General features: G+C 57.5%; 2 protein-coding genes across 2 annotated transcripts; one reads left to right on the top strand and one right to left on the bottom strand.

Moving 5' to 3' along the window:
• Positions 1–453: 453 nt before the first annotated feature.
• Positions 454–4906, bottom strand: CCDC71 (coiled-coil domain containing 71). Its single transcript, XM_019631997.1, has 3 exons — positions 4829–4906; positions 1228–2853; positions 454–597 (listed from the first exon to the last, which is right to left on the bottom strand). The coding sequence occupies exon 2, from the start codon at positions 2799–2801 to the stop codon at positions 1356–1358; it is 1446 nt and encodes a 481-aa protein (XP_019487542.1). The 5' UTR covers positions 2802–2853; positions 4829–4906; the 3' UTR covers positions 454–597; positions 1228–1355.
• Positions 4907–9086: 4180 nt separating this feature from the next.
• KLHDC8B (kelch domain containing 8B) lies at positions 9087–13946 on the top strand. Its single transcript, XM_019630719.1, has 6 exons — positions 9087–9200; positions 10154–10655; positions 11705–11869; positions 12209–12433; positions 12520–12621; positions 13074–13946. Exons 2-6 carry the CDS (start codon positions 10280–10282, stop codon positions 13268–13270), a joined length of 1065 nt encoding a protein of 354 aa, XP_019486264.1. The 5' UTR covers positions 9087–9200; positions 10154–10279; the 3' UTR covers positions 13271–13946.
• The last annotated feature ends 886 nt before the right edge of the window (positions 13947–14832 follow it).

Raw genomic sequence — 14832 nt, 5'->3', positions numbered from 1 at the left:
AAAGGTAGGGAGGGCCACCAAGAAACATGCAGAAGCAGAGCTTCTCTGCAGGTCCGCCATCCAAAGCAGCTGGGGCTAGTGGGGCCAGGGTCCAGACTAACCCACAGACAGAAAAGATCCAATTCTCATTCAAATGAGGTTCCCACCCCTAGCCCTGAAAGGCTAGGCGTCTCCAGGAGCCTCTGGGGAATGTGTCCCATCCCTGCCAGCCCCAGCCACTGCTTTTCAGGCTGGGCAGCCAGCAATGGACTGGCAGATGGGCGGGGAGCTAGTTTTGTTCAGGGCTTAAAGCCCAGCCCCCTCTGTAAAGAAGGAAGAGCTGATAAATGCTTGAAACATACAGGCCCGTTGGGAGGCATGAGAAGGCTGGACCTGGGAACACAGAGAGCTCAAGGAACCCAGGCAGAAAGCACTGCTGCTGATCGAGACAGTCTGGAAGCTCACCTGGCTCAGATACCACCGTGCCCCACCCATCCGAGGAGAAAACTCCATGGTCAGGGAAGACTCCGTGCGTGGCCCTACAACCCAGAGCTTTGGCCTCTGACTGGAACTTAAACCCCTTGCTGCAAATCGGGAAAGCTGAGGCTGGTCACTCTCCTGGAAGGAGCAGAGGGGAGGGGGGGGGGCAGAGGTAAGCCAGCCACTTGAGGCCTGGCTCTGGTCCTGAAAAGCCCAGGCAAACCCTCAAGGTTTGTGAGAGCAGCCTGGAAGACAAGGCCAGGCTGTCTGCACAGCCTCTGGGGAGCAGTACAGATCGCCCTTCCCTGGCCTAAAAACCTTAAGGGTGCAAGGTTCCCCACACAGCCACCTATTGTCCTCCTACATGGGGCCTATCTGGATAACAAACCAGGGCAAGGGGAGGCGTCCCACCTCTGAGTGGCTCTGTCCCTACACTCAGGGGCTGCCTCTCATACATCCAGAGGCCAGCAATTCCAGAGGAGTCTGGAAACTGCCCCTTCCCACACCATCCTATCACTCACATTGATGACCTGCCCCCGGCTACCAGGACCCTCTGGCAGCCCTCTTCCTGGGGCCACTGTTCTTATATGCTCAAGCTGGCTTACTGCAGCCACACACACACACAAAAGACCATGGAAGATGGGCAGGGAGACTGGAAGGTGGAAAGGTATAAAACGTGATAGATGGAACAGTGAACATACAACTTGAAGAGTAACAAGTCACAGTGCATTGCGCCATGAGAACACCCCTCCCACCCGCCCACCTCACCCCACGTCCTCCCGTCTTTGAAAGGAGGCTGGTGGCTGCCAGGGCCGTGGAGAGGCACCCAGAGTCCTCAGGGTTGTGAAGTCCATGGGCATTGCACACTGTGCCATTGACAACAAAGACAGTTGGGCTCAGTTTCCCCAAACATTACTATGTGAAGTAATCACTGAGTATGGCAGCAACGGCTGGAGCTGTATTACAGGGGAGAGGTTCACACGGAGGATCCGTTGAGCTCGCTGCCGCACCTCATCGTCCGAGGACCATTTGTCCACCTTGATGGCCTGGAAATTCAGCAGTTTTGCTGTTCCAGGCCCTAGCCATGCCTTACGGGCTCGGGACCCAAGCCGTGTTCTCTTCTGGGGAGGAAGATCCTTTGCCTCATCAGTCCTTTTCCTCTTCTGTCCCACATTTCCAGGGGAGCTTTTCTGGCCCGTCCTTGCAGTCCTGCCCTGAACAGATCCTTTTGGCCTGCCCCGGCCCCTGTGCTGGGTCCGAGCCTCCTTGGCCTTGGCCCGCACTGCCTTGGCCTTGGCCCTGGCCCGCACTGCCTTGGCCTTGGCCCTGGCCCGCGCTGCCTTGGCCTTGGCCCTGGCCCGCACTGCCTTGGCCTTGGCCCTGGCCCGCGCTGCCTTGGCCTTGGCTCTGGCCCGTGCTGCCTTGGCCTTGATCCGTGCTGCCTTGGCTTTTTCCCGGGCCTTGGCAGCTTTGGCCTGTGCTTGAGCCACCTTGGCCTGGGCTGCTTTGGTGCCCAGGGCAGGGATACCTTTTACTTGCGGACTACTGACGGACCTACTGGCTTTGTAGGTCTTGCTCTGAGGCCCAGTACTTCGTCGGCGTCCAGCCCTGGGGCCTCTGCGAATCAGACACTTGGGGCCCTTGCTTGTGGTTTTTCTGGGAGCTTTGGGCTGATGACTCCTTGGCCCCTTCCTTGGACCTTTCCGCAACTTTAGGGGTGAGCCCGCAAGTGAGAGCTGCAGTGACTGTGTCTTGTGCTTGGCATCTAGGCAGGGCATGGGAGTCTTGAGTGGAACCAGGGCCTCAAGGACAACAGAGAGCCTCATGGCAGGGTAGACACCTGGATACAGGTGGGCGGGGAAGCCCACTGCCGCACCCCGGGCACGGCTGGCACTTGACTGCTTCAAGGAGCTCAGTAGCAGGTTGGTTGTGGTATGCTTGGCGAGGGCTGGTGTGGACGTTTTTGCCAGCCGACCAGACAGTGCCATGGGGAGCAGCGTGGCCCGACCTGCAGGCAGCCGCACGGCAGTTCGGGGAGCACTGGCTGGAGGTGATGTGGTAGCTGGGGTAGGGGCACGGGCTTGCAGCTTCGTCTGGCTTGGGGGGTTGGCTGTGCATGAACTATAGCCGTAGACATCACCACTGCGCAGGATGGTAGGCTGGAAGCCATCATCCCGTAGGCCCTGCAGGAAGGCCACAAGCTGGGCCTCTGTGGCACTGAGATCCTGGCTCATGGGGTTAAAGACAAGCAGCGCCTCCTCCAGGGCCTTCTTCCCTGCCGTGGAGATCCGTGACCAAGAGTGTACAGCTTTCTCCTCCACATGGTGCACCACCACGCTCATGGCATTAGGCACTGCAGATCTGCCTGGGTATCTGCAAACCAGCACTCGGCACCTCCAAGGCAAGAGGAAAAAGAGTCAGTAAGAATGGCATCAAGATAGGGAGTAGGTCAATCAGGGCTTGCACTCTCCATGATAACATCCATTGACGCAGAGCGGCCTGGCCAGAGCAAGCCACTCCTTGAAGTAAAGCACTATTCTCCTGATCTACCATGGTGGTGGGGTGGGGGTTGGGGAGACAGGACCCATGTGGGTCAGAGGCAGGACCTTCAGGATACATCCCATAAGCTTATCAGAGCCACCCAAACTGCTGTTGAGTCCTTGGAAAGATTTGGGCTTGGCCAGCCCATTTTAATTCAATTATATATTTTCTGAGGGCAGAAGTCTAGTATTAGAATAAACCCTGGGAACACAGGTGAATGTCTCTGTCCTCAAGGCGCCCTGTACAGAAAGCAAGACAGACATCATCAAGGTTCCTGGGAGTACACAATGGACCCAGCTCAGCTTGCCAATGAATCAGGAGAGGATTCCTGAGAGTGGCAACGCCTAGCTGGGACCTAGCTGGGGATGGGAAAGGGCCAGATGGAAATGGAAAAGGGGAACAGCCTAAGCAATGACTCCCAAGTGAGAAAGAATAAGGCACCCTTGGTGTAACTGGAGTCTGTGGTCAGGGCTGGGAGAATCTAGCTAGAAAAACAGGTGAAAGCAGGGCAACACGAGCCTTGAATGGTCTTTGAGTGATGGCCAAAAGGTCCAGACTTACACCCAATGTCCATACCCATCTTTGTTTCTCCAGCTGCTACTTTTCAGGTGCCCAAGGGTGAATCTCCCTGCCCACCCAAAGTTCTGCTTTCAGAGTTCCCATACAGGCAACTTGGAGGTCCAATTCCTAGCACCAGAGTCATGGAGATCAAACAGATTCTCCTTCAACAGAAACTAAAGATGATGAGTGAGTACTAATGACACTGCTCTAGGCAATTAGGCAGCTTGGGGGCAAGGCAGCCAGACCAAGAGTCCAAGGTCTAACGGTGGGAGCCAAAGGCTCCAAGCAAGACAGTTAATAAGGTGGACAGTAGAGACGTGAGCTGTCTTAACTAGGGCTTGGAGGGCTGCAGACCTTGGTACAGCCCAGATGGAGCTGTCTAGGAACACCCAAGTTGGCCCAGGCTTCCCTGAAGCTGTGGGCTGTCAATCATGACTAATACTGAACGCCCAACCCAGTAGTGAGGGCCCCCAAGAGGCAGCTCCCCATCTGCAAGGGAGTATTAAAAGATCAGCTGGAATCAGGCAGGTCCCTGGGGCCTGGAAGCGTGTCTGTGCAGCTTCTTACTACTACCCTAATGGAGCAGAAAAAGTTTTTAGAATCCCCTGGAGGACGTGCCCTGGGGCTCTTTGTTTGGAAACATTCTTGGATCCTCAGGTGTCTAGAGCACTTCCCCTCTCCAGAGGCCATTCTCCAAGCACAATCCTTGCATGTGGCTTTAGTTCCTTTATTTTATTTTTTCAAGGGGGTGTAGTTCCCAGGGCTGTGAACTGTAGAACAGGGAGGGGTTCAGATATCAGGCAAAGATATTAGGGGTAAACTGGGTGCTCTTCCGCCCAGATCGGTTTGGACCCTTGGGAGGGGTCTTCTGGACTTTCCAAGAAGCTCCGGAAACAGGCTGCAGCCCGGCCCCCGAATTCCCTTCATACGTGCCCCAGGGGGCCGCAAGGGAAGTTGATGAAAGATGGGGGTCGGGAGAGGCGCCATCCAAGCGGACGCCGGACGGGGGTAGATCAGAGCCCTCAGGCTGGGAGTCCGCGTCCCTGGGGTCCGAGCCGCCAGTAGAAGCGGGGGTCTCAGAGGCAGCAAGATACACGGGGCGAGCCCGACGGGTCGCGCAGCCCCAGGGTGGGGTCGCTGGGCACGGGGTGGGGGTGGGGTGGGGGTCTCGGCTGGGCCGGCGAAGAGCCGGCCGCCCGGCCTATCTGCCGTGCCGTCTCGCGGACAGCCCCTCCACTGCGCGGCTAGGCCCACGGCCCCAACCTACCGGCGCCGCCACGGGGACCCAGGACGCGCCTCTGCGCCGCCTCCGCTGCTCCAACATGGCCGCCCGCTGCGCACCGGAAGTGCGCTGCGCTTCCGCTTCCGGGATCTGGCCCGCCCTGGTGACCCTTGACCCCTGAGACCCTGTTTCTCCCCCCCCCCCCAAAGTCTGGGGGCGGGACAGGTGGATACCAGGGAGGGCTTCCTGGAGGAGGTAGCCGAGGCGACCGTTCTAAACCCCTCCGTGCCTCTGCTGGAGTCTGAGGAGTAGAGGTGCACTCAGAAGCACCCCTAGGCAGGACTGCATTGGAGCCTGGCCAGGACTGGATTAGGGGCATGACTGGCACTCTCTCTGAGGGATCTGGTATGATCTGGTATTGCAGCAACATCTGGGAGGGACTCTCAGCAAGATCCAAGCCACCCTCCACCCTCTAGGCCTCCTGCATCCACTGACAAGGTCTGCCTCTGTTCCAGGCTCCTGACCAGAGGGTAAAAGAGGAGCGCCTCCTACCTGGGAGTGTCACAGGGGTGCCTCTTTGTTTTGCAGCAGCTGTACCTCCTCTAAGGGCAGTAGGCCCTCCTGTCCTCCTGTGAATGGAGCCCCCCCACCCCACCCCCATCCCTGCAAGTGTCATGAAAGACTGGTGTGCACACATGTGCTGCGCAAGCCCAAAGCTGGGCATGTCCAATCTGAGAGTCCCGGCATGCCAGTGTGGGCCTGAGTGTACTTGCCCAGGAACATGTGCATGGGTGTGGTGGGAGGACCCTGGCCAGCTTCAGCCCCTTCAATGACAGGAAGCCCGGCCTCCAATCTTAACTCTGCCCAGAATCCCTGTCCTTTCGCCTAGGAGACTGGGACTTCAGTCTTTCCACCTATACCCTGGGGCCAGCAGAAGGGTATAGGTTACAGGGTCCACTGCCCAAGCAGCACCAGGTGAAAAGAACCAGGTCAATACTAATCCTAGGAGTCTGAGAGGTCAGAAAGGTCTCCACTGCTCTGACCAAAGGACTCTCTTGGTCAGGGCCTCCCAAATCCAGGTTGGGAGGCAGCAAAGGAGCCCTAGTTTCCTGGATGAGATGGTGGGGGCATTTGCACTTGGGTCATAGCCTGAGCTAGGAGGCAGAAATACTGCCACAGCTCTGGGACTCTTGACACAATGGTGCCAAATTTAGTAGCTGGGGGCAGGTGGAAGTCTATGGACAGTCGGAGGGTTGCTGGACACTTCACTTGGGGGCTGGTTAATAGACCTCCTCCTTTCCCATCTCACTCCAGGGTCCTCAGGCTTCTCGACATTTCCCTGCCTATGTGGAAGAGTCTGGGAAAACTTTAAATAGAAACATCCACTGTACCCTAGGCCTCCCCTGAGCTTCCCAGGGCCTCAGCACTGATGGTGGGGTCCTCAGTGCCTTGAAATGTAGCCAAGGTGTTCAACAGGAAATGCGAACTCTCCTGTCCCTCTTCAGTGCTTCTAGCCTTTCGTCCTGGTAAAGAGAAGGGCAGGGTGGGGTCCCAAGGGCCAGAGTCTTAGGGGGTGCAATCAAGATGTTCCACCTTAGCACTCCCACTCTCCAACTGTGGCGAACCCTGTCTCTGTTCCATCCGTGGTTGAGGATTAGCTGTTCACGCTCAGAACCAATCCAGCCTCACCTTCTGCCCCAGTTGTCTTCCACAGCTTCTCCAAAGCCAGCAGTGTTGGCCTACTGTGTGCAGATGGGGTCAGGGCTGTGTAAACAGGAGCCACTTTCATGATGAGGCAGAGCCCAGCCTCCAAGGATGGCATGGACCTAGGTGTGTCCTAGAAAGGGGATCCCTCTTTGGTGATGTCCAGCCCAGAGGTCAGTGCAAAATGGAGGACCAGGAAGGGAAGCCCCATCCCCGGGCTGTGTTCCTTCCAGACGTTAGAACCAGGGGTGGTGATAGAGGTTAAGAGGTAAGGGTCATGAGCTACTTAGCTTCCTGAAGAGAGGCTGATCCTTCTGCCTCTTAGTGTCCGGTATGGCCCAGATGGAAATCTCTGGAAAGATTCATCAGAGCGAAGTCTACTTGACCTGGACTTTGATGGATGCTGACCCTATAGGCATAACTGGGATCAGATAGGATGAGGTTGGAAGAGACCACAGGGTCATCCCAAGATCCAGCCCTTGCTCTTTTATAGCCCTGAGTGATGGACCCTAGACCCCTAGCCACCTGAGCAGAGAGATCTGGTGGAGATCTAGATGTGAGTGAGGCCAGTGGCCTGGGAGGTACCACCCTAGGAGGGTGTCTATGTGCCAAGGAGAAAAGCCAAGGCCAGATCTTGAGGAGCCACATCCTGGGGAGGGAGAGGAAGCAGGGCCTATAAAAGACTGAGGGAGCAGGAGAGCAGCAGGAGGAAGCCAAAGTTACAAGGGGTGGAACTTTGAAGATGCCAGTAACATTTCAGTTGAAACGAAGACCACAGGGAACCCCTAGTTTTAGCTGTATGGTGTGCCATGGTGATTTTGGCAAGAACAATTTTGAGGGAGCAGTGGCAGCAGACATAAGGTGGCAAATATCAAGGCAGTGAAAACTGTGAAAGCAGATAGCTTCAAGAGTTTGACTGGAGGGGGAGAGGAGACGGGAGGGACTTGGGGTCCTGGGAAGTATCTAAGGATAAGATGCTTTTAAGTGCTTAATTGCTGGAAAGGAAAGGGGGAGGGGCCTGGAAAGGGAATAGTGGAAAATGTGAGGTCTGCAGGGCAGTGTGAACGCCCCACGGAGGAAGGTACCAGTGCCCTAAGTGAGGAGTAAGTCTGGGGCAGAGTGAAGTGGAAGGATGGAAGCCCTCTAGCCATGATCTGTAACTGGCCCTGGCATTACCATTTCCATGTAGGCACTCCAACTCCAACTGCCAGCTCCTAAAAGGGGCTAAAGACTCTTTCTCATCACAGTCAAGGCTCTGCCCACACTCTGGGCAGGCCAGAGGTCAGGTGGGCCAGGCAACTAATGCCCCTAAGCAGCTCTCAACCCAGGACTAATGGAGATCTGAGAATGGGACCTCAGCAACCTTTGCTATGGGAGAGAACAATAATGTGAGGCCCATGTTCTACACGAGCTTCCAGAGTCCCCAGCAGGATTTGGTCTCAGTTGCCCATGGTGGTAACTTGCTTGATGACACACCCTTTGTTGGCTGCTTCCCCTGTCTCCTTGCCACTCCTCTGCTGGTGCTTCCTGGCTTCACCTCCCACAATAACTATATGCACTTGCATCTTTATCTCCAGATGTTCTTCTAGGGGAAGCGAAACAGACATTGTCCATGGAAGAGGGGCAAGATAGTAGTAAGTAGACAACCACAGGACTGCTTCTCATAGGTGACCACTGACCTGTATTAATGAGCCGCCAGCTCGCAGACTTAGCCAGTACTCTGAATGTTCAGAAGATGGGCCAGGGTCTGGGTCTGAGGTGGGTAGTCCTCTGTCCCACCAGCTTGCTCTTGCCTGATCCCAGAGTTGGCTAGAGGCAAGCCCAGGACCTGAGTGTCCAGTCACAAAGTGACTTAAGCCCAAGAATAGCCCAGGCTTCAGGCCCTACAGAATGTGAGGCCAGAGTGCCCTGCCTGGTAGGTAGGCCCCCTAACCTTGGACTCTTCAAGCTCATCCCCTGCTCAGAGCTACCCTACCCCCAGGACGCCCCCCACTCAGGCCTGTGGAAGGGCCTGTCAAGTACTGAGGCCGATGCTGTCTGTTCCTCCATCCTCTACTAGCTTTCATTGTACACCATAGGACCTATATTCTGTGCCCTGCTCTGTGTCTGGGGAAGAGCTACCCAGAAGCCGCCCCCACCGGAGAAGCGTAGGACATGCTCCAAGTAGCCTCCCGCGGCCACACTGCGAAGCCTGTGGTTGGGCTCATCAGAGCTCAGTCTTGGTGGGCGGACGCCGGTCCCTTAAGCTCCCAGGTTCTGCTGGCCCGAACCCCCGCCGATGCTCCTGGACTGGGTCTCGCTCAGAACCGCCCCCCACCTTATGCGTTTGTGCTGCTCACTGCTGCCTCATTTCAACCCCCGCCCGAGTTTGGACCCTAAATTCTGGGAAGGCCCAGTGTCCACATGTCTGTTTGTCTATTCACCCGTTTGTGTGTGACCATGGGTCGGCGCGCCCTGCTCCAGCCACGGCAGGTGCAGGGTTAAGGCGCGTGTGTGTGTGTGTGTGTGTGTGTGTGTGTGTGTGTGTGTGTGAGTGAGGTTTTCCCGAGTCGGGAGGGGGGACGAGGGGCGGACCCCGTGCAGCCCCGCCCATCGCAAGAGCCGAGTCGGAGCCCCGCCGGAGCCCGGCCTCAGCCCCAGCCCCAGCCAGAGTCCGCACCAGCGGAGCCCGAACGGCGGACCCCGAGCCCCCGCGGCACCGGAGCCCCAGCCGGTGAGTCCCGCGGGAGCTGCGCTCAGGGGAAGTTTGGGGCGCGGGGTGTAGAACCCTAAGCGCGCTCGTCCAGACCCGCCCCCCTGCCCTCCGGAGAGCTGGAAGTTTGGCACCAGGAGGCCCTCGCTCCAGGGGTCCCAGGAGTGTGGCTCCCTCGGGAAAGGATAGGCTGAGGAACTTGGGGATTTGCTGCGAGGGGACCCAGAAGTCCAGCTGCCCATTTCTGCTGGAAACCCCCTGGACTCCGAGACCCTGGGCTTATGGGACCCCCAAATCCTCCTCCTCCCCCAGTCTAGACACCAAGGAGGCTGGCCTCTGGGGATCTGGCATGGGCAAACCCCTGAGGGTAGACCTGGGGGTGGTGGTGGGGGGGGTGGAACCCTGGCTTCCAGCCTTTCCTCGCCCGGTCCCAAATGCCCTGATATTGGCCTTTTGGTGTTGAGAATGGATGAACTCTATGGCTCACAAAGGGATTGTAAGGCTATCCTGGAGTCTGATCCCTGGCAGCAGGTGAGAGACCCTGCTGGCTGCCCTGGGCACAGAGAAAGCCAGTAAGGGGGGAGGTACGGTAGGACTCCGTTCTAGCAGAGCACCAGGGTGAGGATTGTTGAGGGGAACGGAAGGGGACTAGGATGGAGGGTCCTCTACTAGTTACCTTATTTGCCACCTAGACCTAAATACGACCAGGGAGCTCTTCGGTGAGGGAAGGGCGTGGGAGGAGAATTCCACATGCCCTATAGTAAGGGGGCAAGTTGCCTGGGTATCTGGGAGTCTGCCCTCCTTCCCACTCTAGGAAGACCTCCACATTGGTTTGCTAACCAGCCAGGGTGGGTCCTCCTCCTGCCCTTCCTACCGGTGATTCTGGGCCAGCCCTGCCCTTAGCTACAGGCTGCTCATCTGTACCCTGAGGGCTGGCCAGCGGCCCGACCCCTTATTTCCCCTCTCTCCTCCAGGTGAAAGCAAGGTCCCTGGACTGCTCAGACGCCACCTTGTAGCCCTGGTAGAGTCAAGATGAGGCTTTCATCAATGAGGGCTGCAGCCTGAGCAGATAGCATGAACGACTACTGGAGGTGAACACCATGGCTACAGGAGGTAGCCGGGCCTTTGCATGGCAGGTGTTCCCACCCATGCCCACCTGCCGGGTTTATGGCACAGTGGCATACCAGGATGGGCACCTGCTAGTGTTGGGGGGCTGTGGCCGGGCTGGAATGCCCTTGGATACTGCCGAGACACTGGACATGGCCTCACATACATGGCTGGCACTGGCGCCCCTGCCCACCGCCCGGGCTGGCGCAGCTGCTGTGGTGCTGGACAAGCAGGTGTTAGTGGTGGGTGGTGTGGATGAAGGCCAGAGCCCGGTGGCTGCTGTGGAGGCCTTCCTGCTTGATGAGGGCCGCTGGGAGCGTCGGGCCACCCTCCCTCAGGCAGCCATGGGCATTGCAACTGTGGAGAGAGGTGAGTGGCATCCCAAGAAAAGTCTCTCAGGTGCCCCAACACCCTCCATTCTTTTCTGATTTTATCCCTTACTCTCAGAGATTGGATAAGAGCTGTAAATTTTGTCTGGATGCCTTGGACGTGGCTTTGCCTCCTGCACCCTCCCCTACTTATCTCTGAGCTAAGCTAGCGGCTGCCTTAATTGCCTTTTCTAGCTGTGAGATGAGAGGCAGAGTTCAGGTGGGCCCCCAGCGTGATGGGAGGCCCCAGCCACTTCTCTTCCCCGTCTATTCCTCTTCTCTAAGAGGCAAGGAGGGGTGGTCCAATGACTCCCATGGCTATAAATAGTCTGGGGGAGGGGAAGGGAGCAGGACCTTGGCTCAGAGCCAGGCAAATGCTTAGATTGTCCCCCTATACACACATACACATGCACACACACGCCAGAGAGCCTGAGATGGACAAAGGCCACCCTGGCTTGGGAAAAGTTGCCATGGAAGCCCCCAGCTGACTGGCCTATCTCCCCAAGGCCCCTAGACATGCCCTCAGCTGACCCTGAGGGTGTAACAAGGCAAGAACCTACTGTAGTGAAAAGGCGGGGTGCGGAGGTGCTGGCAGAGCTCCTGGGCAGAAGGCTTGTGGCCAGCACCCCCATCCTGTAGGCCCAAGCCCTTTTACCAGCTCCCCGCTAGCTGATCCCCAGAGCCCCTCCCCAGTCTGAACTTCATGCTGGGCAGATCCCCATATGCCCTCCACCACTGCCTTAAACCATTTTTCACTCTCCTTCCCCCAGGGGAGCCCCCACCTTGTGGCCTCAGGTCTGACCAGGTCTGGCTCTGCTTGGATGCCAGACTTGGTTGCCATAGCGTCTCCAGGGAGACGGAGACAGATTATAATTAGACCTGCCTCTTGCTCTTCACTTGGAGGGGCCCTGGCCAAAGCAGGAATCCTAGCTCTCCTAGCCCTCACTCCTGGCAGGTCCCCAGCCATCCCAAGGCCTGACCAGGGCAGCTGTCAGTGTGGGGTGCCCTGGCCAGGCCGTGGTACAGTCTGAACTATTCTTTTCTATGCAGATGGTATGGTGTATGCTCTTGGGGGGATGGGCCCAGACACGGCCCCCCAGGCCCAGGTTCGGGTATATGAGCCCCGCCGGGACTGCTGGCTTTCGCTACCCTCCATGCCGACACCCTGCTATGGGGCGTCCACTTTCCTGCATGGGAACAAGATCTATGTCCTCGGTAAGGGCCTCGGGGATGTGGGAAAGGGGCTTGAAGTCCAGAAGCACCTATCCCTGTAGTTAGCTGGGATCAGGCCAGTCCAGGATGGAGGGACGAGAGAAGCTTTGTTGGGGTGAGCCAGGCTTGCTTCTAGGCTCTGACCTCCGGTGGCCCTGCTGCAGCTGGAAAACCAAACCCCAGTGCCTGAGGATCTGAGGGGTGGGCCATCCATGCGCTGGTGCGCACATAGCTGGGTATAGGTGGCTGGGGTGGGCAGTGGAGAAGGTTCATCAACCTGGTGGAGGAGGAGCCTGCCAGGCCTCTGGGGCTCCCTCCCAAGTGCCCCAATTCCATTGGCAGGGGGCCGCCAGGGCAAGCTCCCAGTGACTGCTTTTGAGGCCTTTGATCTGGAGGCCCGTACCTGGACCCGGCACCCAAGCCTGCCTAGCCGCCGGGCCTTTGCTGGCTGCGCCATGGCCGAAGGCAGCGTCTTTAGTCTGGGTGGCCTGCAGCAGCCTGGGCCCCACAATTTCTACTCCCGCCCACACTTTGTCAACACTGTGGAGATGTTCGACCTGGAGCATGGTGAGCAGTGACTGGCCTGGGCTGTCTCTCCATGGGATGGAGGGGCGCAGTGTGGGGGGCCAGATCTGACCTGTCCTCTCCTGCAGGGTCCTGGACCAAGCTGCCCCGTGGCCTGCGTATGAGGGATAAGAGGGCCGACTTCGTGGTTGGCTCCCTCGGGGGCCACATCGTGGCCATCGGGGGCCTTGGTGAGTTTCTGGGGCTAGGGATGGGAGGGCAGCCCAAGCAAGAAGGAGTGGCCTCCAGTCTGAGCACCACTTCTTGCCCTTCTCTAGGCTTTCCAGGGTTCAGGGCTTCATGAGCTTCCCTTTCCCAATCTGTGAAGCAAGCAGGGTGTGATCTGCATGGCCCAGCCCTTAGGGTATCCTCAGTGCCTGACTCAGGACTCTGTACCAGCAGGGGCCTAGGAGACAGAAACAACAAATGACCATGGAGTGAATGGACAAATAGGAATGGATGGATGGATGGATGGATGGATGGATGGATGGATGGATGGATGGTAAATGGGGGCAATGAGCAGTAAGGCACTGGTAGCCCATCCTGGGGTGATGCCTGCTGAGTCATACTCTGGACTCAGAGAGCAAAAGAACTGGAGTCCCTGCAGCCTGTACCCTTCACAACCTCTGTCTCCTTCCTGCAGGAAACCAGCCATGCCCTCTGGGCTCTGTGGAGGGCTTCAGCCTTGCACGGAAGCGCTGGGAGGCACTGCCTGTCATGCCCACAGCACGTTGCTCCTGTTCTAGTCTGCAGGCAGGGCCCCGGCTGTTTGTCATTGGGGGTGTGGCCCAGGGTCCCAGCCAAGCTGTGGAGGCTCTGTGTCTACGTGATGGGGTCTGAATGCCTGATGGGACCTTGTCCACTGGAGCAGCTCAATGCCAGACGCAGATATCTGTGACTCCTTGTGCTGCTAAGGAAGCTCACTGTGGCTCTGTGGGATGAGGGAGGCACAGGCATGGAAACTTGAGACACTGCCTCGGGGACTTGAGGGGGGGAGGGGGGTGTTCCATCTTTAGCGTAGGACATACGTACGTGTACACCACCTTTACCCCCATTTGTTCATGGACCATGCCTAGCTCTACTGTTGCTCTGGAACCTATTGGGCCCGCTGTCCTATGGGGAAGTGGGGGGAGGGGAGAGCTGGCCTCATGCCCTGCAGGGTCAGTGTCTACCTGGAGTTGACCAGGCCCACCCCAATGACTGTTCCTGAAAAACCCTAGCTGCCAGCTTGCCTTGAAGACCCCTGTGGGCACCAGAGAGTTCAGAGAGGGCAGGGGACACAGAGGGAATGGAAGAATGGATGCGGAAACCTCCAGGGGGCCAGAGTAATATTGGCTTTGGGCCCTTTACACTTCTGGCTGTGTGACCTTGGGCCAGTCATTTCACCTCTCTGTGCCTCAGCATCCTCATCTGTAAATGGGGATCTCTGAAACCATCCTGCCCTACCTACCTCACAGGGCTGTTGTGAGGACCCAGGGTGTTTAGATATGGAAGTAAAAATGCTGCTAACATCTGATGTATGACCCCTGGTGTAAATTCCTGTGTTGTCCCTACAGCCCCTGGCCCTTCTTTGGGGGCCTCACTTCTCCAACAGATGAGGGGCCAATGGAGCCTTTTGGATCTGGCCTCTGCCCCCAAAGTGTTCTGGTGTTTCAGCCCCTCCTAAGCCTCAGCTTCTCTTTTGGTGACATAGGATGACTGCTGTCCCCCACTGACCTGAACGTTAGAGGGCATGCACAGGATGGCCAGAGAAGAGCTAAGAAAACTATGAAAAACACTATAGGGTCAGGATGTCCCCCCAGTCTGTGTCATGCAGCATTTCCTCAAAACCTCTGCTCACATCCATAGGGAGGGGTGGTCAAGTTGGGGGCTGTGGCCAGGGCAGTCTCCCTCTGTCCCAGCTGTGGGGAAGCTGTCTCTTAGGCAGGACTGTGTGCCACCCACCACACGCCTAGAGGTGGTAGCTTCCCAGAGAAAGCAAAGCTGCCAGCCCTCTGGCCTCCTCTCCCAGTATCTGCCGCCCACTAATAGGGGCTATTGACAGCTCCCCTGCAGCCACACTGAGTGCAAGGAGGTCACAACTCAGTTTGCTGCAAGAATGGATTTGGGGTCCTGGAACCTATCTGCTGTGACCATGGTAACCCTCCTGGACCCTTAGCCTCTTGCCGACTTTACCCCTTCTCACTCAGTGGCAGGGCTACCAGGGCAGCACCTCCCCTGCACAGCACCCAGGCACCATGGGCACAAGCACCACAGGAGCCAGGCATAGGGCCCGGCAGTGCCTTACTGCTCTTACAGCCTCTGAGACCTCTTGGGCTGCAAGCACAGACAGGCTGCTGTATCAGCCATTCTCATTTAATGTTCTGGACCAGTTTAGACACTCGGAGACCCCAGCATGAAGG

This window comes from Hipposideros armiger, unplaced genomic scaffold (assembly GCF_001890085.2).
Source record: "Hipposideros armiger isolate ML-2016 unplaced genomic scaffold, ASM189008v1 scaffold_18, whole genome shotgun sequence".
NCBI classification, from domain to species: domain Eukaryota; kingdom Metazoa; phylum Chordata; class Mammalia; order Chiroptera; family Hipposideridae; genus Hipposideros; species Hipposideros armiger.
This window is presented reverse-complemented; position numbering and strand designations above follow the sequence as displayed.

Excerpts from the sequence above, each read along its gene's own strand:
- CCDC71 (XM_019631997.1), bottom strand. The coding sequence starts at position 2,801 with ATGAGCGTGGTGGTGCACCATGTGGAGGAGAAAGCTGTACACTCTTGG.
- KLHDC8B (XM_019630719.1), top strand. The coding sequence starts at position 10,280 with ATGGCTACAGGAGGTAGCCGGGCCTTTGCATGGCAGGTGTTCCCACCC. Across the intron at positions 12,434-12,519 it reads GATGTTCGACCTGGAGCATG|GGTCCTGGACCAAGCTGCCC; the intron begins GTGAGCAGTGAC and ends CCTCTCCTGCAG. Across the intron at positions 12,622-13,073 it reads CGTGGCCATCGGGGGCCTTG|GAAACCAGCCATGCCCTCTG; the intron begins GTGAGTTTCTGG and ends TCCTTCCTGCAG.